This window comes from Urocitellus parryii, chromosome 10, assembly GCF_045843805.1.
Source record: "Urocitellus parryii isolate mUroPar1 chromosome 10, mUroPar1.hap1, whole genome shotgun sequence".
Taxonomy (NCBI): domain Eukaryota; kingdom Metazoa; phylum Chordata; class Mammalia; order Rodentia; family Sciuridae; genus Urocitellus; species Urocitellus parryii.
Window position 1 is genome coordinate 115,975,012 of NC_135540.1, and position 22,772 is coordinate 115,997,783.

General features: G+C 40.5%; 1 protein-coding gene and 1 pseudogene across 3 annotated transcripts in view; one reads left to right on the forward strand and one right to left on the reverse strand.

Moving 5' to 3' along the window:
• The window catches only part of Tbc1d1 (TBC1 domain family member 1), a 214,792-nt gene that overhangs the window by 65,803 nt on the left and 126,217 nt on the right, over positions 1-22,772 (reverse strand). For 2 of the 3 annotated variants that reach the window (XM_026385235.2, XM_026385263.2), the window contains 7 exons: positions 20,924-21,034; positions 14,583-14,711; positions 12,939-13,025; positions 10,782-11,062; positions 8,783-8,944; positions 8,017-8,136; positions 6,930-7,069 (listed from right to left, as the gene is read on the reverse strand). In XM_026385235.2, the coding sequence (XP_026241020.2) occupies positions 6,930-7,069; positions 8,017-8,136; positions 8,783-8,944; positions 10,782-11,062; positions 12,939-13,025; positions 14,583-14,711; positions 20,924-21,034 (1,030 nt within the window). The remainder of the gene's footprint in view (positions 1-6,929; positions 7,070-8,016; positions 8,137-8,782; positions 8,945-10,781; positions 11,063-12,938; positions 13,026-14,582; positions 14,712-20,923; positions 21,035-22,772) is intronic. The other variant, XM_026385254.2, reaches the window with a different exon arrangement.
• LOC113180381 (small ribosomal subunit protein eS6 pseudogene) lies at positions 4,105-4,850 on the forward strand (annotated as a pseudogene).

The following is a 22,772-nucleotide window of genomic DNA, read 5'->3' on the forward strand; positions in this document are numbered from 1 at the left end:
TCCAGAATAGGCAAATACACAAACACAGAAAGTAGATCTGTGATTGGCCAGGGATGGGGTGAGGATGGGGGTTGGTATAGTGGACTGGGCAATGAGAGCCAGAAGATTCTTCTAGAGGAATGTTTTAAAATTATATTGTTGTGATTGCAAAATTTTGCAAACATGCTTTAAAAACAACAACACTGAATGGTATGCTTTAAATGGGTGACTAGCATAATAATAATAATAAAGCTGTTTTTTAAGCAAAACAAGGCTTTTCTGGCAAGGAAAACTAATCCAACCATCCCTCACAAAGCACAGAGAGCACAGGAGTGGGGAGAGCCAGGACCAGGCCAGCAGACACCTGCAGTGCAGTAGGTCAGAAGCCACTAGCTGTGAGGACAGGGTCAGCACCTTAAATTTTGCACCCAGGAAACCTGCTGGCCTCACCTCATCCAAGCCCTGATTCTGAAGCTATTTTGGGTCCAGACCAGCCTACAAATTTTATTCCTCTGAAAATATTTCCAAACTACTTGCTGTTCCCTTGCTTTAAATACTTCATGGCTCCCTGTGCCTAGAGATTAAAGTTTGAAAATGACAAATGAGACCTTCCACTTTGGGCTTTATCCTGTGGGTAGTGACACACTATGGACACCCTACGGAAGAACTCCCTGACAGCTGTAAGGGAGTAAGCACTGTGACTGTCACTTGACCCCTTGATGGAAGGTCAGGGATTCAAACCCAGGCCATCCAACTCCAGTGCCTCCAGAAGCCTGTTCCCAAACAGCAATGACAAGATGATGTCCTCCTTGCCCAGCCCGTAGCTCCAGACCTCACACAAAGCTCAAGGACTAGCTATTTAACTGTCAGTGGTTCATCAGGAAAAGCTCAACCACTGCTACCTTTACAATGTTACAGGCACAAAAACAACAAGGCGAGGTAAAACCTTGCCATTCATTGTGGCTTCCCTGACTTCTCAAGTGACCTGCCAAGAAGCACAACATGGGGGAAAATCTACTGCTTTAACTCTAGAAATCCGTCAACAATCAGATTCTTGGCTTGCAATACTTTATCTTGAACCTGGTCTTCATCCACCAGAGAAAAGCAAAATTATACAGAAAGCAAATTAAGAACAAGCTTTATTAAAAAGGCATATGTCTTGCTGGCAACTGGAGACGAGCTTTTTCTTCCTAGTTTAGCCAGTCCATAAAGCCCTGTAGAAATAGAGACATCTCAATTTCAGAATGTAGTCCTCTATTCAAATACGTTGCAAATGGGTAAGGATTATAAATATTACAACAAGTCCAAAATAAAAACACGGGGGCTGCAGGGGAAGCAAGCACACTTTTGGGGGGACTGGAAAGAAGCCAGGGCCATCAAGACAAGGGAGCAACACTGCCATCAAGTGGTAACTGTTGTTCAAGTCACCCCTGAGGTCTACTGGGTTGAGGATGACCAAAGCAGCAGACCAGAATTCTGGAGAGGGAGGTGGAGAAAGGAGAGAAAGGAAGAAGGGAAGATGAAGAAAAGGAGGGAGAAAGAAGAGGAAAAAGGAAGAGGAAGCCTCTACTCATGCCAGGTCCCATACCCACACCCATGACTCCATGAGATAAAGGGGCAGGTCCAGCCAAAAGTTGAGAAGCACTAATCAAGATAAAAAGGTCAGATATGATGTCACTACAGTGCTTATATTTTTCAGTAAAGTTTTACTTGTGGTGAGGCACAAGAGTGCATACCTAGGAAGGCTGAGACATGAGGATCACAAGTTTGAGGCCAGCCTCAGCAACTTAGCATGAGCCTGTCTCAAAATAAAAAAAATAAAAAGGGCTGGTAAAGTGCCTTGAGTTTCATTGGTAAAGTGCCCTGAGTTTGATTCTCAGTACCACCTAAAAAAGAGTTTTATTTGTTGTAATTCTACTAATATCATTCATTAAAATTTCCTAAATGTACATAAATTCCTGCAAATTTGGCTATACACAACAAAAATCACAGCCATACAATGCTTTGACTTTTTTTTACAATAATAGTCATCATAACATTCAGATTATATACTTTGCTTTTCTCATTACTGTTTATATCCAAAATTGTATCTAATGTTTACTAGACTTACTTAACCTTACCATAAATGGGGCATATTAATACAGCAGTACTCAAAACACAGAAAACCGTTGAACTTTTATTCACTGGACTATTTGCTTGTACAGTGTTCTTATCTCTATGAAAAGAGGTTTTCGGTCTTTTTCTTTTTTTCCTCAAGGCATGAAACTTTGAAAGCTTCTGTTGTTGATAAAATATACAACATAATCTGAAATCCTTAAATGAGAAGTATTAGATATTAGACTAAGACTAAAATTGTTCCCTGGCACACAGGTTAACAAAAGATCTGCCTTTTGCCGTATAATATATTATGTTGTATTATCATTACATGACCCTTTTGTTTTCATTGATGGTTCTCAATTTTTCACTGGGCACCACAGACACCTGGAGAGATTTCAAAATATAAAGTTAGACCAGCTCCTTTGTCTCATGGAGTCAATTATATATTAACATATATGTAATATGTTAAATTATTATGTATCAATTATATAATGATTATTTCTTAACAATAATGAATTTTCTTTAGTATGATATACTGGGAAAAGAGGCTATGGAATGTAAGTACCGTCAAATCTCTAGTTAGAAGCTGATTTTCAGCCTTGGTAGCTGGCCTGACAATTAGGTTAGATCAGGGGTAAGAAAGCAAACACCTGCAGCATCCTGTGCCCTCAGTACCGTCCAGAGCCCAAACTCCCCACAGTGGGAAATGGCAGCAGAAAGGCAAAGCACCAAAGGTTTGGTTTCATTTGGCACATCATCAAATTTCCTTCCTATCTACTATCACGTATTTCTTATCACTGCATTTCCCCCACCACACTGGCTCTTTACTTCTCCAGATCTACAACACTTCTCAGAAAAAGGGTCACTGATGGCTAGGGGTGCAGCTCTTTGGTACAGCATGTGCCTAGCATGCTCAAGGTCTGGGTTCCATCCCCAGCAAGGCAAAGAGGAAAAAACAAAACGTCACTGATAAATCCAGAATGATTTGAGGATTGAGACAGGAAGTTCCTTGAGTCCCAGAGCAGCCTAATGAAGAGGCGCAGACCAAGACTAGAAGATCTGGATTGGACCTACTGCAGCTGCTTATTGTAAGTAAGCCCTTGCTGCTCAAAGTGGACCAGATACATGAGAATCACTGGGGAGCTTTCAGAAATGGAGATGCTCAGGACCCTCCTAGACCTACTGAATCAGAATCTGCCTTTTAACTAGATTCCCAGAGGTCTCACAGGGATGCCAGCATTTCCCCTGCTTGCCTTCAGCAAAGGGCTGGGTGGCTCATCAGCAAGACTCTGAAAGAGGGCAAGCACTCGGGGCCCTTGGCTGTGCCCCAAACACACTCCCAACCTTGCAACAGCATCGCCATGGTTGACTAGCACTCCCCTCTGTGGAGTGAATAGTTTACCAAGTATGGTCCTTTCAAATTCTCAGAATCTTTCACCCAAAGAACCCACAGCACCAAGAAGGGACAACATGCTTTCCTGGGTTTCTACAGCAATTATTGTAAATGGCTGCCACAAACTTAAAGCATCGTGAGCCCTGTGCTTTAAATTTAAGGCACCATGTAGCTTTTAGTATCCTATTTATTTCATGATCTGTGTTTGTTCTGTTACAAAAACATTTGTCTTGCCAAGTGTTCGAGTAAAAATTGGTGACTTCCTACTTATAATGCAGTTTCCCTTTTGTGTAGAACCTGCTGGGCACCTGACCTAGTGCCTGCCTGAGAAAAGAGATCTACCCCTTGGAGGTTCAGAATTAAATCCTGCCGTCTCAGGCCTTGCTAACTTAAAGCTGGCTTTTTTTTTCTTTACTATTTTTAATTGTAGGTGGTCATAATACCTTTATTTTATTTGTTTATTTTGTGTGGTGTTGAGGATAGAATCCAGGGCCTCACACAAGCTAGGTAAGCACTTTACCACTGAGCCACAACCCCACTGGAATTCTTACAAAAGACCACTGGTCACTGCTGAATTAAAAAAAGAAAACAGAGCTCTTTTTTGTGGTGCCTTATGGGAGATCAGCTGCTCCAAGATGAAGTTGAATATCTCCTTCCCAGCTATTGGCTGCCAGAAACTCAATGAAGTAGATGATGAGTGCCTACTTCATACTTTTTGTGAAAAGTATACAGCCACAGAAGTTGTTGCTGATGCTCTGGGTGAAGAATGGGAAGTTTATGTGGTCTGAATCAGTGGCAGGAAGGACAAACAAGGTTTCCCCATGGAACAGGGTGTCCTGACCCTTGGCTACGTTCACTTGCTACTGAGTAAGGGGCATTCCTGTTATGGACCAAGGTGAACAGGAGAGAGAAAGCGCAAATATGTTTGAGGTTGCATTGTGGATGTAATCTGAGCATTCTCAACTTGGTTATCACAAAAAAAAAGAAGAGAAGGATATTCCTGGACTTACAGATACTACTGCACCTCATAAACTGGGATCCAAAAAGCTAATAAAATCTGCAAACTTTTCAACCTCTCTTAAGGAAGATAGTGTCTACCAATATGTGGTCAGAAAACCCTTAAAAAAGGAAGGCAAAAAACCCAGGACCAAAGCACTGAAGATTCAGCATCTTGTTACTCCATGTGTCCTGCAACACAAGCACCAGATTGCTCTGAGGAAATAGTGTACCAAGAAGAATAAGGAAGAGGCTGCAGAATATGTTGAACTTTTGGCCAAGAGAATGAAAGCCAAAGAAAAATGCCGGGAACCAATTGCCAAGAGACACAGGCTTGTCCTCTCTAAGGGTTTCTACTTCTAAGTTTGAGTCCTGTCAAAAATAACATTTTTAAGAGTAACAAATAAGATCAGACTCTTGGGGTGAGGGGCTGGAGATATAGCTCAGTGGTACAGCACTTGCCTAGTACTCACAAATCCCCAGCACTGGAAAATAAAAATTAAAAGAAAAAAAGTCTGATGGATTTGGGAATGTTTGCCTGCAGGTATTAGACAAACAAGTAAATTCCTAAATACCGATTAACCTCCCACCTCATTCAGACAGGTTTCCAAAGTGTAAAATTCAGATTCTTGCAACTTAATTACTTCACAGGGAGACTGTATCTAGAAAAAGTCACACGCCCCTGAGTAAGGGACAAGTTAACTCTGTTGGAGATGATATTTGCACAGTCTAATCTCTCCACCTCCATCCACATTGCTCGACTCCCTATTTCCTCTTTCAATGTTTAGTTGGAGCCATTCTCCTTAGTAATACCCTTCTTGCCAGGTTTTCATTTATCTCATAATCAGAACTCCCAAATTACAAACAATCCTATTTATCCTTCAGTAGTGCTATTATTGCTAAGCAAACAGTGGATCTTAAATTTCTGGTGGTTGGTTCTAGTAGTATTTTCTGAGTGGGATGAAAAGGAAAGGACAGTACAAGTACCTCTGCCTCAAGTTTTTCACCTCCAGGCTTCCTGGCTGTTTAGTTGAAGTGTACACCAGCAGAACACAAATGCAGAATGGCCCGTCATTCTGAGCACCAGACACCGATTTATGCTTCTCCACAGCACACATGTATGACCTTCAGGCCCAAGACATGAGCCTCAGCTGCCCATGGGTTGAGCCACTAACACTGACCAGAAGTAGAGATTTTGCGAAGCACAGCACAGACTCCCTAGGACCTCTGGGGAAAGAAGCCCCAGGGCCTCTCAACTGTCTTTGTCTTTCCCTCAGCCTCAGAGGACCAAATGGAGTAGTCACAGACCACAGCAGAAGGCTCTGGCATCTCTGTGCCCTGAGGATGGGGAGTAGACAGTGGCACAGAATGAACTGATTTGGAAGACAATTGATTTGGGAGAAGAAAAGTCAAACAGAAATCAATCTCCCTCCCCTCTTCCACACTCCAGTCCCAATACTAACTAATGTGGAAGGAGGAGAGAGAGACTGACAGCACCTAAGTCCACACAGACACTCAGAACTGTACTTTCCATTCAGTGCCAGACCAATAGGAAGACACCTGAGCACACCCACTTGAGGCAGAAGCCTGTGGGAACTCCCTGTAGGGGGAGGCTTCGTAACTGAAGTACAGCCAGCCACAGCCACCAGCACATGTTGGGCATCTCTGGCTGAAGCCAAGGGCATGTGCAGGTCAGAGGTGAGCTGTGGAGCACCACCCACAAGCTGAGCACCTGCACTGCACTAAACATTTTAAAACCCACATCTTCAACATGCTCAGTTCCTCCTCCAGGGCAGCTTCCCCCTCCCTCTGCAGCCTGTGGGCTCCTCCAGTGGGCATGGGAAGACTGAGGCACTCCTATCCCTGCCCAGGCAGGCAGGGAGAAGAATCAAAATCCCTCTACCCAGCACAGTAGCTCCACTAGGGGCCACAGCAGGAAGGTGCTGGCAGAGTGGCCACTCCACCCATGGTGCCCCCACAAGGAGGGGATAAGACAAGAGAAGCTGAGTGCCAGGAGCACAGAGGGATCTCTATATCACAGGAGTGAACTTTCTGTTGGAAACATTCAATTTGATTTTTATTTCCAATGTTATGAATTTCAAATATTTTTATAAAAACGTATGAGTAATGACATCATGCTCCTTTGGTTCAATTGGTGTGGTAAAAGGCATAATTAATCCCAGACTGCAAGTAATTAATTTAGATAGCCTGTTCTAGCTCACAGCTCCTATTTGGGGAAGGCTGCTGGCATCTAAGTGGGGCCTCCACCACCACCTGGGCTTTGAGCACCTGAACGCGGGAGCACTATAACCCTAAGTGAGTTTTAATGTCCTTCCCCACATACAACTTTGGAGCTGCCTCAGCCTCACAGATGCCGAAGTGGCCAGCTCTCTGCCCTCCGCCAACACAAGGGGCCTCCTGGTTCTTGACACTCTTCCTCCATTTCCCTCTAGGGTGGCCTTACCCTCGTATCTGCCAGGGGAGTCGCATGCCTTCTGTGGGGTGGCCACACGCAGGAATATCTGCTGCCTCCATGAGTGCCGCCGGGTCTTCACTGGGGTCCCACCAGAGTCACCAACATGGTTTGCTTTGGATTCAAGGTCCCTAAAATTACAAGGTAATGAATTTATGAGTGATAGGAAATCATTACTGTTTTTCTTTTAAATTGTTTTTTTAAAAGCAGAACACTAAATTATCAGTTATTTTTGCATAAAAAATTGATAGTCATAGCAGTTACAGCATGCTCACAGTGCTCAATACTCCTAAGGGACTACTTTCCTACAGTGCATGAAAAGAGCGAGAACGCACACCCTGAAACAATTTCTATTTGGAAACAATTTCTTGGAAAAGGTGTTAAGAAATGCTCCACAGGTCACAGCTTCCAGCTGGGCCTTCCTTGGTGCCACTTCAGAAAACAGAAGCTGCCTACAGGGGGTGCTATCACCAGAGCCCCAGGACCCCATCCATGTGTTCTCAGCACAAGCCTCCATTGGGTCTACATCACCAAAACTGCCACCAAAAATGAAAAACTGAGTTTAGCTACATAGAACCATCTAGGCAACAATTGTGAAGTTGCTTGCTGGCAGTGACTGCTTTGTATTTAAAACTACAAAACAAAATATAATTGTCAATATTATAAATACAATTTAATCCTAAACCTCCTTCCTATTCACAGGACCACTTGGGGAGGTAGTTGTAATTTACCCTTAAATATGGACACACAACGAAGCTATCTCCCCAACTTATAGATGAGACACGTTAATTTAGGACAGCCACAAACGCCCCACCCAGCAGCACTGCTCTCAGAGCCCTGCTTCACACTGAATCTACTGAAGATGACATTAATAAGAAAACTTCAGTCAAAACTGGAGAGCAGGTCAACTGCACATTTTTAAAAAGACATCCAATAAGAAAAAAACGTATGAGAAAGAAGATACGATAGATTTAGCTCAAATGATTTTTTAAATGGCATAAGAAATTAAAATAATCCCATATATCTGACAATTCAACACTATAACATCCAGGTTTGATATATCTAATTCAAGCCCTACCTTTTTGTGTTCATAAAGTCAGAGGTGTTATTTTCATCTACAGGAGCCAGAAATTTTAGAAAATTTGGCACAGAGGAGGAAGAATGAAGTTTTTTCCGCAGGGCATTACGGTACGAGATGCTGAGAGTTTGGTCAGAAAAAGAGTTTAGGATAAAGAAATATAAACACACAAAGTAAAAAAATACAAGCTTCAGAATTTTAAAAAATACACATTTTCATTCTACTGCTAGGTAGACCAGGTAAGAAATTAAAAATAGTTTACAAATAAGATTCAACTTTCATTTTCTGTCAATAAGATTCAATTTTAAATGAATGGAATCAATAAATGAATTTTTTTAAAAAATATGTCCACCTTCCAAATGAATCTTCCTTTCATACTAGGGAGAAAAAGAAATTAAAAAAAAAACAACAAAAAAAAACCACAATTTTCCTGACAATCAGGAAGTTTCTGATATGGCACAAATGGTAGTGAACACAGTTAAACAAAGCTGTTCAACTGTGTCTGTATGTGCACACCAAGGGCAGGGGAATATGAAACTAAGTACATACAAAGTCTGTCATCAAGATTACTTTTATATTGTTCAAAAAATTAATAGCAAAATTTAACAGTGAGATCCATTCTAAACAAAACTAAACACACACACACAAGTGATTGTTGGGAAGTGCTGTGTGGCCATCCCCCCAACCCCCAAAGGGCAAGTGCTCAGCCAGCGTGAACTCCCAGCAAAGACAAACGACACTGAGCTTGCCATGCGAGTGTGCTCACCTCTTCGGCACAGCATTCCCACATTGTTCTCCACTGGAATTATGTTTTAGGTACTTAAAAAAGTTTGGCGAGGAGGCGGAGGGGTTAAGACGAAGTGGAGGAGCAGGCGCCGAAGGCTGGCCTGAGCAAGGCTTAGACTCGCCCACGGGTGGATGGTCCACGCTAAACAGCAATGGGAGAGAGCACGGGGTTAGAGGGGGAAAGGAGGCAGAGGGGAGGATTGCAGCAGGAAGAAGGAAGGAAGGAAGCAAAGGGAAGGAGCATAGACGGCTGCCTTGTCTTATGTCTCAGTAAAAACTATACAGAAGCACAGGGCTTCTTTCCACTTCTCTTCATCTCTGCTCTCCCCTGCAGAGGCAATTTCTAGTAAAAACACTGTGTACCAAAGGCCATTCTTGATCGTTTCCCACTTGTCTATGCTCCCAGTGTTATTAGACTTTTTTTCTCTACTCCATTTCTGGCAACTCACAGGAAAAAAATCTAAAATTACAACAAAAACAAAAGCAAAAAAAAAAAAAATACCTAAGGTTTTAAAAACACATCTCCTTTTGAAACAGTATCCTGCCCTGAATTTCAATGTCTTATTTCCTACAGACAGGAGAAAATGGTTTGCAAGAGGGAAACAAAGCAAGATGACCATTCTAGAGAGAAAGTCAGACATTTCCCTGCCCCATATCTTCTCATCATCAATGTCAGACATGATCCTGCACAAAGCTACCTTCTTAAAGGAGAAAGAAAAAATGGTGAAACTAAGTTGCGGCACCTTGAGCTGTGTGCAAAAGAAGACTTGTCAAGAGAACCAGGACTTTCCAGGTGGGAGGGCTTCCATTACCACCAAAAATGCCAGAAACAGAGGAGGGGGTATACAGGAGTTTAAGCAGAGAGGAAGCAGTACATGGAAAGGGTGTTGGGAAACAATGGAAACCTATGTGGCTAAGCAGGCTGTGCCGCTCTCGATGTATTTATTAAATAGTTGCTGGCAGAAGACCTCCTTCTGTGATCACAGTTGTCCAGCTGAATTCAAAGAACCAGCCATGCTTTCCAATGGGTGACTGAGAACATTGCCCACAGGCTCTGCTACATGAGTCCCAGATGATGAATGCATGTCATTTCTTGAAACATTTCAAACACCACTGCACAGACTCATGCGGCTGCATCAATCTCCTCTACCTGTGGACAAACTATAGACAAGCCCCACGTGTGTCCTGGAGCTGCTGCTGTCACCAGAGGAAGGCAGCCACTGTTTACAGGTATGGCCCTAATTCATACTTACCTCTGAGGGCTTTTAAGAGATTTTTAGAGGTATTCTGTATCTACTCAACATCTATTCATAGTCTCTGGCACTTAAGATTAATCACTAAGGTGCCTGGAAGGAACAGGGAAAACTTCTGTCACCATGCTCTTCACCCTTCTTTATAACCAGAAAATTCCAACTGTTCACTTGAAGCCCAATTACTAAACTTTGTAAACCTGTTACAAGAATCCAGAATTCTGAGTGCAAGAAATTTTAGACAACATCTATTCCAAGGTTTTCCCGGGTCACAACCAGCTTAAGACAGATCTAGAGACAGGACCCAGGCTGCTGAGTCCACCCCAGTATCCAAGGCCTGTCTCTCCCACTCTGCCTGTATGAATACTGTGCCTCAATTCTAGCACAGCTTGCTTCTAGGTTTCCAAATGAGAATCTGCTCACCCACTTACCAATTTGGTAAAGATCAGCTACCAAGATACCAGCTACATGTTAAGGACCGTTCTGCTTAGTTTACCTACTCCCTGACAATACCCATACTTGAACAAGTAGCAATCATCTCTTATCTGCACACTTCCTAGGGGAACTGAGAACACATCACTGCTGCCAGTTTTATCTTTTTAAAGCAAGAGTAAACCTGACTCAGGTTTCTCTTTCACCCAGTGAGCATCCCCCAGACCCGCCTACCTGGTTAGTCAGACACATCCCAGCTATTTACACAACAAATTTTATGTTTTAAACAAATCTTACTTTCGTTCGTGAGGCGTCTCTGTGCTCACTGAGTGATACCTCATAAGTTTTCTCTGAGAGACCCCTGGAGAGCCCTGAGTGGGCTCTGGAAGTTCTGGGCATCCCACCGGGAAATGACTCAGGGTGTTTGCTCGCCTCCTGAAGGTCTGCTGGGGGGAAAGCGAAGCAGGCTCTTCTGTGAAATGGCCCTCCGAGTCACTGGACAAGTCATCCGAAGAGCCAAGAAGCTTGAAGGAACTCTCAGAGATGGGCAAGGCCTCCTTGTCACCCACAGACGGCTCCTGGTAGCAGACAGACAGCAGATCAGACACTCTACGGGGGATTTGTGGGATTTAGAAATCTCTAATCCCAGTGCAGAAAAACATTGCAGACACATTTGATTAGAACTTTTTCTAGTGGCCACCAAAAGTATGACATAAAGATCCATTAAATACTTGCTTGCCAGAGACAAGATGCTAGTTTGCTGAAGAAATGGTGGAAATGCCCAAAAGCAAGAATAAAGATCATCATCCATAACACAGCTGTCCTGAGTAGAAACACTATAAGTAGTTCCCTCGCCCTGGAAAACAGGACTCTCCTATTGCTTGTAAGTAGCACAAGTGCTGTTCCCCTGTCTCTGCTGTTTCATCAAGTTTCTTTATCTTTGCCAAGCATGTTCAAATGTTACTCACACCTCAAGGCTCTCTCTGCATTTGATCTAGTGCTGAGGTTTAACTTGGTAATCTTGAAGTTAAAATTTACATCTTATATTACTTTTAGATTATAGAATCTCTCTCTATAGGTAATTGTCATGATTCAGAAGAAAGCACACAACTTCTTCCTGTACCTCACTTTCTTATCTACAGATAAGAAAGTACAGTGAAATTTTACCTATTTCAAAAAAACAAATAAGATAATACAGCTGAAGTATTCTGTGTACTATAAAATATTATACAAATGCAAGTTATTGCTTCATTAAGGACTGCACAGGACTGAGTTTTCAAACATTAATAATCACAACAACATTTTAACACTGTATTTTTTAAGATGCTGTTGAGAGAATGAACCATTACCACTTATGCACACTAGTGTTCAGCACTGCATCCAGGACACAGCAGTGGCCAATACATTTTTATCAAATGATAAAATAAGACAAAGTATACCAGCAGGCCCCTACTAAAATTTCTAAGAGGGTCAGATACATCAGTATAACTAGACAGAAAAGCAATGAGTTCATTTAATGGTGGAATGGAGAACCCAATTCTACCTTTTCATTTGATACACACTAAATAAAAAAGGCCAAAAAAATACAAGTATATATAACATGCTATTCAAAGTAAATACCCATTTTGTGGACTTTCAATTTCATGTGTATGTAGAAACATGTTTGTGAACTACATCACAACATTAAATGTGTTCCTTATTCTTGGTTATGGCCTAAAAACTTTGAAAGCCACATATCTAGAAGAGACCACAGAAGAATTTAAACCATTCCTGTGGTAAGGAGCTGGCCTCCACAAAATTCCTCATTCTTGCATCAGAGCATACTCTAATAACAGAAAGAAAAGTTGGCCTCTTCAGCAAAACCCCAAACCCCACTTTTTGGGCGTTATGATGTTGAATCAGGTTCAGATATGCCTAAATATCTAGGAAGAAGGATATGAGACAAGGACCTATATCCAAGTTTGTTATCAAAGAGAACTGTTCACTGCTATAATTGTGCTTGGTGGCAGATGCTTATTTAGGAAAACATTAATGATTACAATCATGGGGCCAGCTAGAGGATAAATTAAAGTTTCAGGAATTTAAGTTGTATATTTCTCTGAATTCACAAACCCCCTTTTGAGGCTCTATTTTAATTATTTTTATTACTAAAAAATCTACTTGGGAAGAAAATTCATTTGCTACATTGTGATGAATTAGAGCTTAATTGTCTAAAATTGTGATCTTATTTCTTTGTTTATGGAACAGCATCTGCTTTTTAATGTAAAACTTTTGTCATGGTAGAACTACATGACCAGCCCCTCCACCTGCACCAAGAAGGCTGGAAGTACCAAATTTTGGGGGGAATTGGCGGTATGAGGATATTTTTTTGTTCTTTTCAATAGAGACCTATAGTTAGAAGATGAGCAAAAACTTTTGGTTTCTCCAGTGTCATAAAAAGAGATATGTGCTTACTTTGCTGATGTTACTTAATGTGCTAGACACAGAGCTGTCCAGATCCACGCTGGTAGAGTGTTCCTGCAGGCCTTTGGCTTTATTACCCTATATGAAGAAAAGACAGTTGAATTATGAGCCCTGAGGCTTATGCAAAGGCATCAGCCACACGCATGTTGGTCTAATTTATATAAACTCAAGAAAAAAGCATCCATTGAGAATTGCTGCTAAGCATTACGGACATTAAGAAAAAAAAAAATCAACATTTCTGTTTTTTTTTTTTTTTTAATTGTTGTTGTTTTAATTACCACATCAGGCTAAACATTCCAACACACTGAGGATCAGTCCTTTGGCAGGAAAAATAGGCTGGAAAAAGACAATCCATGTACAAAGAAAAGCAAGTACTCAAACAAGCACTCTCAATTGTTCTCTCCCAAGTCACATATCATCATAACCAGCCAGCTGCCCATACCCTGAAACCTATTTTTTATCCCTCTAGAAACTCTCGAATGCAGCCCTTCTAACCCTTGTTTTATAAATGGACAGTTTTTAATTATCTCAGGAGATGTTTAATTATTTCAGGGGATGTTACAAATTTTGTCAGAAATATTCTCAAACAAAATACATTTTAATTTTCTTTAAGTAAATAAAGTACGTCTCAAAGGGGATTTGTCATAAAATCACAAAGAACCACAATAAAATAGTGCAAGCTTCAAAAAGGTGTGAAACTTGGACAGAAAATCAAATGTTGATTTTTCAGATGTGCTATCAAGGCTATGTATACTCCTGGAATGGGTTGGTGGTGGTGGGAGGGAATAATTTCTTAAAGAAATCACAGATGGGATGCGTATGTGTACTTTGCTCTTCCTATGCAGCTGTAGTTGGTAAATTTTTTCTGTAAACAGCCAGAAAGTAAATATTTTATGCATTCTGAGTAATATCTTGTCTGTGGCAAGTATTTGATTTTGCAAAAAAGCAGCTTTAGAAAATAGAAAAATGAAAGAACATGACTGTGTTCCAATACCACTTCACCAACAGGAGGTGGGTGGCAGACCCCTCTATACAGTTCCAAACACTTAACAACAGGAGCCCACAGAATCTGGTTTTTTAAGGTGTCACTAGTAACACCAGGAAGAACAGAACCCACACCAAATATATCATCTGTGCTCTGTTCAAGGACTGGCCAGTGAAAAACACTATTTGGGGAGGGAAAAAAAAAAATCCCATGGAATAGAATACAAAAGGTTGGAGAATATATCTTTTTAAACCTTGGGCATGGTGGGGCACGCCTGTAATCTAGCAACTCAGGAGGCTGAGGCACAAGGATCACAAGTTCCAAACCAGCCTCAGAAACTAAGTGAGGATTTAAGCAACTTAGCAAGATCCTGTCTCAAAACAAAAAGTAAAAAGAGCCAGGATGTGGCTCAGTAGTTAATGGCCCCTGGCACAGGGTTACTTCAATCCCCAGTACCAAAACAAAAAAGACTGACATTTAAAAACAAATTTAAAATGTAGATAACATTGTTTTAAGACAGAAGACATAAAAAAGCTTGTACATTTTTTTATACTTTATGATTAACACTGATATAATAAAAGCATAGAATTAAATCTTACACTTTCTTAAAAAGTGATTTAACTTAAATCAGAAGAAATTAAACCACTTACCCGGGACAAAATACTTTCTAAAGACTCTGTTAAAGATCTCTTTGCTTTATTTTTCAGCATATCTAGCCTAAATCGAGTGGCACTGGCTGGCAATTCACTTCCAATATTTTCTGCTGCAATCTGTGATGCCTGAAAAAATAAAACCATGAAAAGTTAAGTGATTTTTAGCTTCCTTAAGAACCTCTAGAATTCATCTTTTTGGAACCAGGCCATCATTCTGAATCTGCTATGCTCTCATCTGCTCCTTAGTGAAATGCCTATAGATCCAGGAGACAATTTGTCCTCAAAAGCTTATTTTGATTATCCCAAATGAAGAAATGTTAAGTCCATTAGAGGAGTTCCCTCTCCCTTAACTAACAATAATGTGAGAATGAAATCATAAAGGAGTTTGACAACCACTAAATGAAGTTTATTGCTACTTATTAACAAGGAGGTATGTTAAAAAAATGAAAAATCCTAAATTAAATTGCATCTTAATATGGACTCTTACCTGATTGCTTCCAGATGGACAATTCTATTAGAAAAACACACAAATAAGCAAATGCCCTACTATTCTGAATTCCAACATAGTCTTCATTGTAGCTATTACATATGTCATGCATATAAAAAAGCATAGTGTCTACTGTAGCAAATACCTTTGCTACCACCTAGGTCTGGCTGAGCTATCATTGCCATGCGTAGGGGCTCTGGAGCTGACGCCCAGATCAAATGGCTCTCACTGGTCCCCAGCCATGTGGCCTTGGCCATCTCAGTTCCATGACTTGAAGACTGAACTTTCCTCACAGAGCTGTTATGAGATGTTAATAAATTGACATATATTAAAACGCTTTAAGCAGACTGGACCTCAACAAATGTCAACTATCTACTCCATGCCTACTATCTACTCTATATGCCTCCTCCTCTTACTAGGAAGTATTATAGACATCCTTGAAGTCTCCTGGTCAACAGCCACCACCCTCCATATAACCAGTCTCTTAAATTTGGTTTTTATATTCATATTTTGTACATTTACATATATGTATCCATAGAACATATGTTTATGTGCAGCTGAAACTTTAAATAAAAGTTTACTGTACAAATTCTTTTTTTTAATATTTATTTTTAGTTTTTGGCGGACACAACATCTTTGTATATGGTGCTGAGGATCGAACCTGGGCGCATGCCAGGTGAGCGCGATATTGCTTGAGCCACATCCCCAGCCCCCTGTACAAATTCTTCTGTAATTATCTCTCCTTCCAAGGTTGTTTTGGGGATATATCCGGGTGGACAAATGTTCTTTCATCAGAGTGCAGTACCTCTCTGTATAACCAATGTATTCATGTTCCTGTTGTTAAACATTTGCCCTCTTTTCTTTGCTCTTACAAAGGAGGCTTCAGTGACCTCTCTTAAACAGATTTCTTACATTCACATGAAAGGTTATGCCAGGTAAATAATTAGGATGCCCTTGCTGGGCCACTGAAATTATGCATCGTCAGCAATAACAGATATTGTTGTTTCTCTTCTCTTCCCTAAATGGTACCAATGCACAGTACCAGAATTAGCACAGGAGAGTCACATTTACAGGATATTATATATTTACATTTCTGTCAATATGATAGGCATAAGATGTCCTCAATATGCCTTCCTTGATTCCTATCGCTATTAAGCATCTTTTAATTTCATTCAGTAATCTGATTCTCAAAGATAGTACATTTTCTCTGAAATAATGAAACCCTAATTTTCCAATGAACATTACACAGTTTTCAAGGCAAAGAAAAGGTTACGCTAAGAAATACATTCAGCTTTGTATAAGAACATACCTCAAAAAATGATTATTGGCTTGGAAATTCCTTCTAGAAGGGAGACTGCCACTTACTTTTGTGTTTTCTTAGTCTTGAACGTACAATCTCTGGACAGACAAGCTTGATGAAGAGGGAGAGGATGGCCAGGAGCGGTGGCGCTTGCCTGGCTCGGGAGGCTAAGGCAGGAGGATTGCAAGTTCAAGACCAGCCTTAGCATTTAGTAAAGTCCTAAGCAACTTCACAAGACGCTGGCTCTAAATAAAATATAAAAAAGCCTGGGGATATGACTCAGTGGTTTAAGCACCATTGGGTTCAATCTCCGGTACCAGAGAGAGAGAGAGAGAGAGAGAGAGAGAGAAAGGATGAGTGGTGATCACCAGGCAAACCCCTTGAGACACACACCTGAGGCAGCATGCAACTGGCTTTGCAAATACTAGCTTAGTGCCTGGTAATGCTGTACACTATAGGCAGGTGCTTTGACAGTTGAGATGGGTCCTGTGCTATCATTTCCTAAGAACAGAAGCCTGCTCACACTTGAGACAGTCTCCAGGGTAAAGGAAATTATCTACAAAGGGCCCTTAGGGAGCTGATTTTAACACCAGTTTACCCACACAGAAATGCTTTCAAACTGAGAATAAGATTTTCATAAAAAGAGAATCAAACTGTATTGTCGGTTCTGACAGGTAAGGAAAATATTGGCTGAATGTCTAAAAAAAGCAGTAATAGTAAATCCCACATAGAGAGACAATAAACTATACTTGTGTAAGTTTTTAAACAAGGCCTGAATCTCTCTTCATATATATTATATATGTGTATTAGGTATTCACCTAATTCAGTGCTGTTTTTGCTCTCTTCTACCTCTAAACAGATTCTTTTCTATGACTAGAAGATGATAACCTTCTAGTCTGACATAGAAGGTGATAATCTAAATATAATTTGGAGGTAATGTGCAAACAATTTAGAAAACAATATTCATGTTTATCTAAAAATATAAATCTAGAAGTCTCTCCTTTGAAGATGATACTGGTTCTTAGATAATTAATTTATAATTTGGGGGCTCCACAGTGAATTCTACTACAGTCATCACACTGTCCATACTTTAATGGGTGGGAAAGTCTGAGTGTGAGAGCTTGGACACAAGTGATAAACTGATGCAACACTGTTCTCAATCTGGAACCTATAGTCCCAGGATGGCACCACCAGCAGCCTCTTTTACAGAAAAAGCATGGAGAGAATGCAACAGTCACAGTATGACCCACAAAGCATGAACTGCTGATATGCACAAGAGCAGGGACAAGGCTTGGAAAGGCCATGGTAAGAGGACAAAGCCAGAAATAAAAACACACACTGCAAGATTTCACTTATGACAAGTTCTGGAACGTGCAAGACTAATCTAGGGTGAGAAACAACTCAGTGGTGGCCGGAGGAGGAGGTAGTGAGGACAGACTAAAGAAAGATAATGGGGTCCTGTCTGGAGTGACAGAGATGCTCCACATCCTCATGTTCGGGTGACCTAGTGTAGCAGTCCTCAAAACTCAGTGGATGCTACAGGGATGATTCATGTGACTTGCTATGAACAAATTTTACCTCCCGAAAGTTAAAAATGAATACCGAATTCTACTTAATAAGATGCATGCTCAAGTTTTTAGGGATAAAGAGCTTATAAGAAACTTTCTCCAAAAGGCATCAAAAAAACAAGGTGAACTAAAAGATGGACAGATGCATAATAGAGCAGAAATCTAATAGAATGTTAAAGTCTGCAAAATCTAGAGGACATCTGAATGCATGGCAGAATCCTTTCAACCTTTCAGTATGTTTGAAACTTTCCTAATAAAATGTCAGAAAGAAAGGAAGACGAACAAACTCATCTACTGGAAAATGGACCCAGACTAACCCATTAGTAGTTATATAGCATTACCTTTTGTTAAATTCCTTTAAAAAATCATGATCAGAATAGGCTTGGCTGCACATAAGCTAACTGGTTGACCTCTGTTCCCTTTTTCTCATCTCTAAAATGGGATTGTTACTTCCCACCACAAAAACACGGTTGCAGCATGAACAGAATAATATACATTAGGAATGAGAACTGCATCTGATGCGTAGCAGCATTCAGCAAGTCACAGTTGATTTAATATTAATTTTTGTACTTTCCCTGCAGATACAAGTAGAAATGATATGCCCACTAAGACAAGACATCCTCTAAGAGTGTGTGTGTGTGTGTGTGTGTGTGTGTGTGTGTTAACTGCTGGTTTTTGCCCAAACTGACTCCTTTTCCATAAGATCAAAAAAATTGTTCAGTTTCTTTTTGATAAAAATCAGCTCCTCTGTCAGCACTCAACACTATCCTTTTATTCTCAAAAGTTCACACATGTCACTACTGATGTGTGCTGACTAAGACTCATTATCCTCCACCAATTCGAAGACTGGTGACTAGGGAAGTTGTTTGTCAGAGTCATGATCCTTTTAAAAGGTACAGAGAAGACCTGCCTAGGTCACATCACAGTACATTTCCAAAAACCATGGGAATTTAGATACATCAAAAAGGCAACAAAATCCATGGGGTTAAACTATCTGACAGCAAAAAAAGCAACCAGGATTCCATCTGTGAATTTCATAAATGTGATCCATCTATAAGGCTGTTAGCGCTCTGAAATCTTGCTGCTCAGAGCCCATGAAGTATCCAGCCTGGAACTGCCAACCATAATTACAGCCACAGCCACAAGCCTTCCAGGCCACTGTTTAGAAACTCCTAGTCAAAGTGTTGCAGAGCCCAGTTCTGCTGGTAAGGCTCTCATTTCCACTAACTACTGTTTCGAAAATGGAAAATTCTCAAAAAATTGAATATATTTCTCCACTGGACAGATCTATGCCCAAACCATAAAGATATTACACTGGTCCATAAAATTGAGTTTGCACTTAGGTCAAAACTTTCCATCTACCATAAATGCTTCATTCATTTCCCTGACAGTTAAGAATTACTTCAAAATTATCAATTTCCTGTTGGAACAAGGAAATTGACTGACTCAGTAAGCACACAAGAAAAATTTTTAAAAGGTACAGAGAAGAAAAAGAAATGGGTTGAAAAGTGCACTAGGGGATTCATTGGAAACCAATTGGGGAGATCCATTCACAAGTGGACAGGAGACTTGGAACCCAAGGCTTTCCTCCAGGTCCAGGCTAGGGAGCAAAGAACAGCAGCAAACCATAGTCAAGATCCAAAGACATGACATACTGACATCAGCGCCACTGCTGTGGGGCCCTAGGTTGTCAATGAAAACAAACCATATGGGACATTGAACAGGAGCTCTAAGAATTCAGAAGGACTGATTGTCAAAGTCAACCAGAAGGCAGAAGTCAAATGAGGGGAGTTGCTAAGTGCATATCCAATTAAAACTGCACCAAGATTGGCCAAATTATATTGTTACATTGTGTGCATGCACAAATATGTAATAATGAATCTCACCATTCTATATAATTATAATATGGACCCCACAAAAACACTGCTTCAGTTTAGGTTTCTGAATAGTGAAGGGCACCCATGGGGAGAGCAGAGCACTGAGCACTAACACGCCTTTTGCCTTTGGAATAGGTACTCACACAAGGTTAAAAAAGATAAAGGCACACTGGGTGCAGTGGCACATGCCTGTAATCCCAGCAACTTGGGAGGGTAAGGCAAGGAGGAGAAACTCAAGTTCAAAGCCTGCTTCAGCAATTTAGCAATGCCCTACAGCAACTTAGTGAGACTCTGTCTCATAAGTTTAAAAATAAAAAAGGTTGGGGAATGTAGCTCACTGGAAAAGCACCCATGGTTCAATCTCCAGAACCAAAAAAAAAAAAAAAAGGTAAAGGCAGGATGCTTCTGCAAACTAAGAAACTTTAACACTGTCAGTAATACTGATTTTTATCTAAATTTTCTGAAAATATAAAACACATATGGTTTGAATCTGTTAATGATGAACTGATTCACACGGCGTTAAGAGACATAGGAAAATGAACCAGTGCACCACGTACAATAAACCCTAAACTCAAAGGTTTTTGAAGGCAGGTAGCCCCAGCCCCTGACAAGGTACCCCATCAACAGCAAACCTAAATAAAGCTTGTGGACAGAAGATAGGAGGGAGGCTAATAACACTTAAACCAAACTGTGTAACACCGTATTTGGCATGTTATTTTGACTACCTTACAGTTTCAAAGCATTTACACTATAAAAGACTTGAAGGTATTCTGTGTAATTCCAAAGGCAACCATGCAATGTCATTCCCATTTCCTAAGGGAGAAAGGTAAAGCCACACAGACCAGCTCTCAGCAAGTCACACAGCTCCCAAGGCAGTATCCATTCTGAACTTAATTCTCCAGATCAGAGCACCTGCTCTAACCCCCAGGAGACACAGAAACTTCTCTCATCTTCTCCAAGCATAATCTAGCCCTGCCAAATTTCCCCTATATGTGTAACAAATGAAAAGAAAACAGGAAGAAAAAAATGTTTCAGCTTTCAGAAAATCCCCAAGACTCTGCGTATACTGTCCCAGTAAAAGTTTGTAAGACACAAAAGTGACCTACCTGCTTCATCTCCCCGACGTGGATATGTTCTTTCTGCTTCTCTTCATACAAACATCTCAAAAAAGAAATGATCAATTCATTCTCTCGCTGCTCACTCCTTGGTCTCAATTTCTTTTAAAAAATCAGAAACAAAATATATTACATTTATTCTTAATTATCAACAAAATTGCTAAACCATCGCTTTGGAAGTGCAAACAGCTTCCACCTAGATTGGTGCTTTTATTTAATCATCTCACCAGGGGGCGCCAACAATCCTACTAGTGAAGACAACTTTTAAAAAAGGACAGACAGTGGTGCTAGCGGTTCAGATTTAACTTTTGATATCTGATGTTCTAAGAAAAATTAAACATCAGATAGAGGCAGGCAAAAATGTTTAATAAACAATTTTTAAAACACAAGGAAGAAACAAGATCCATGTAAACACCCAGAGGTCAAGAGTCATCATCATAAGCTCTTTTAGTTAGGGAACACAGTAACTGGATTCAGGGTCACAGTTTCATGAGCCAAATATGTTCATCATGAAGCACTTCTGAGTAATCCCGTGAGGCACAAGCTTCCACACAAAACTTCATAGCTGTTCTTTCCCTCTCCCATCCCTCCCTCCATTCCTCCTTCCTCTAAATTTTAAGCCTTTTAATTTTTAGATAGAGAATTGGCAAAGCACCACTGGACTAGAAATCAAGACATGTAGGTTCTAGCTGCTAACTAGAGCAAAGTCATTCTGCCTTAGTCCTGCCCCGCCCCCATTTAAAATGAGAACTGTGCACAACATAAATTCCAAGGTTTCCTCCAGCTCCCACGTTATTTGGATTTGAAAAATCAAGAGTCCATTTTTATAAGGTCATCTAATTTAACATATTATTTTCTCTGAATGTGAGGAATACAAAAAAACTCTGGAGATAATTTCTGATCTATAAACTTGAGAAATATATCTCTTATACTGACAGTTATTTACTGTCCTGTCTTCCTTCTCTAACTCTAGACTTTCAGCCTTCCTTTAACCCAAAGACAGGGTGTGCTAAGTGGATCAACTACACAAGCAGCTGATTCTGGGTCAAGGTTACTCTTGATATTTATTATCCTTCATGTTGTAAGTATTAAAAGCAAAGGTGATGGACCGTAATTCAGACCTTCTAGAGTACCCTCCCTTGAAGGAACAAATTATGCAAAAGACAAGTTGTTCCTATTATTTAAGGAAAGACGGTAGATGATTAGGAGGGTTTATTTTCATGGAGGACCTCTTGCTCTTTTCAAATTTAAGATTTCAGTATTAAATATTTTAGAGGTCAAACAGACCTGGGTTCCAAACTATGGGTACTGACTTTATGAAATTTTACATGCTATATGCAACAAGTGTTTTGTTACAGAAAAAGTTTGTATTAGAACCTCAAAAAAGGAAAGTAGTGTGCAAATGCCACGATCCAACTTAATTACTTCTAGATCCCAAGAAGGTTACGGATATACTGAGACTAAAAGTCTACGGAACAACAGAAGCTCTCATTCATTGCTGGTGGGACTACAAAACAGTACAGCTGCTGTGGAAGACAGTTTTGCAGTTCCTTATAAAATTAAATTACCCTTACCACATGAACTAGCAATTATACTCCTTGGCATTTACCCAAATGAGCTGAAGACACATGTCCATACACAAACCTGTACATGGATGTTTACAGCGGCTTTATTCATAATTATCAATACTTGGAAGCAACCAACATGTCCTACAATAGGCAGATGGATAAATAAACTGCAGCACATCCATGGGATGGGGTATTACTCAGCAACAGAAAGAGATGAGCTGCCAAGCCACAAAAAGATATGGAGGGACCTCATATTATTAAGCCATCCTGAA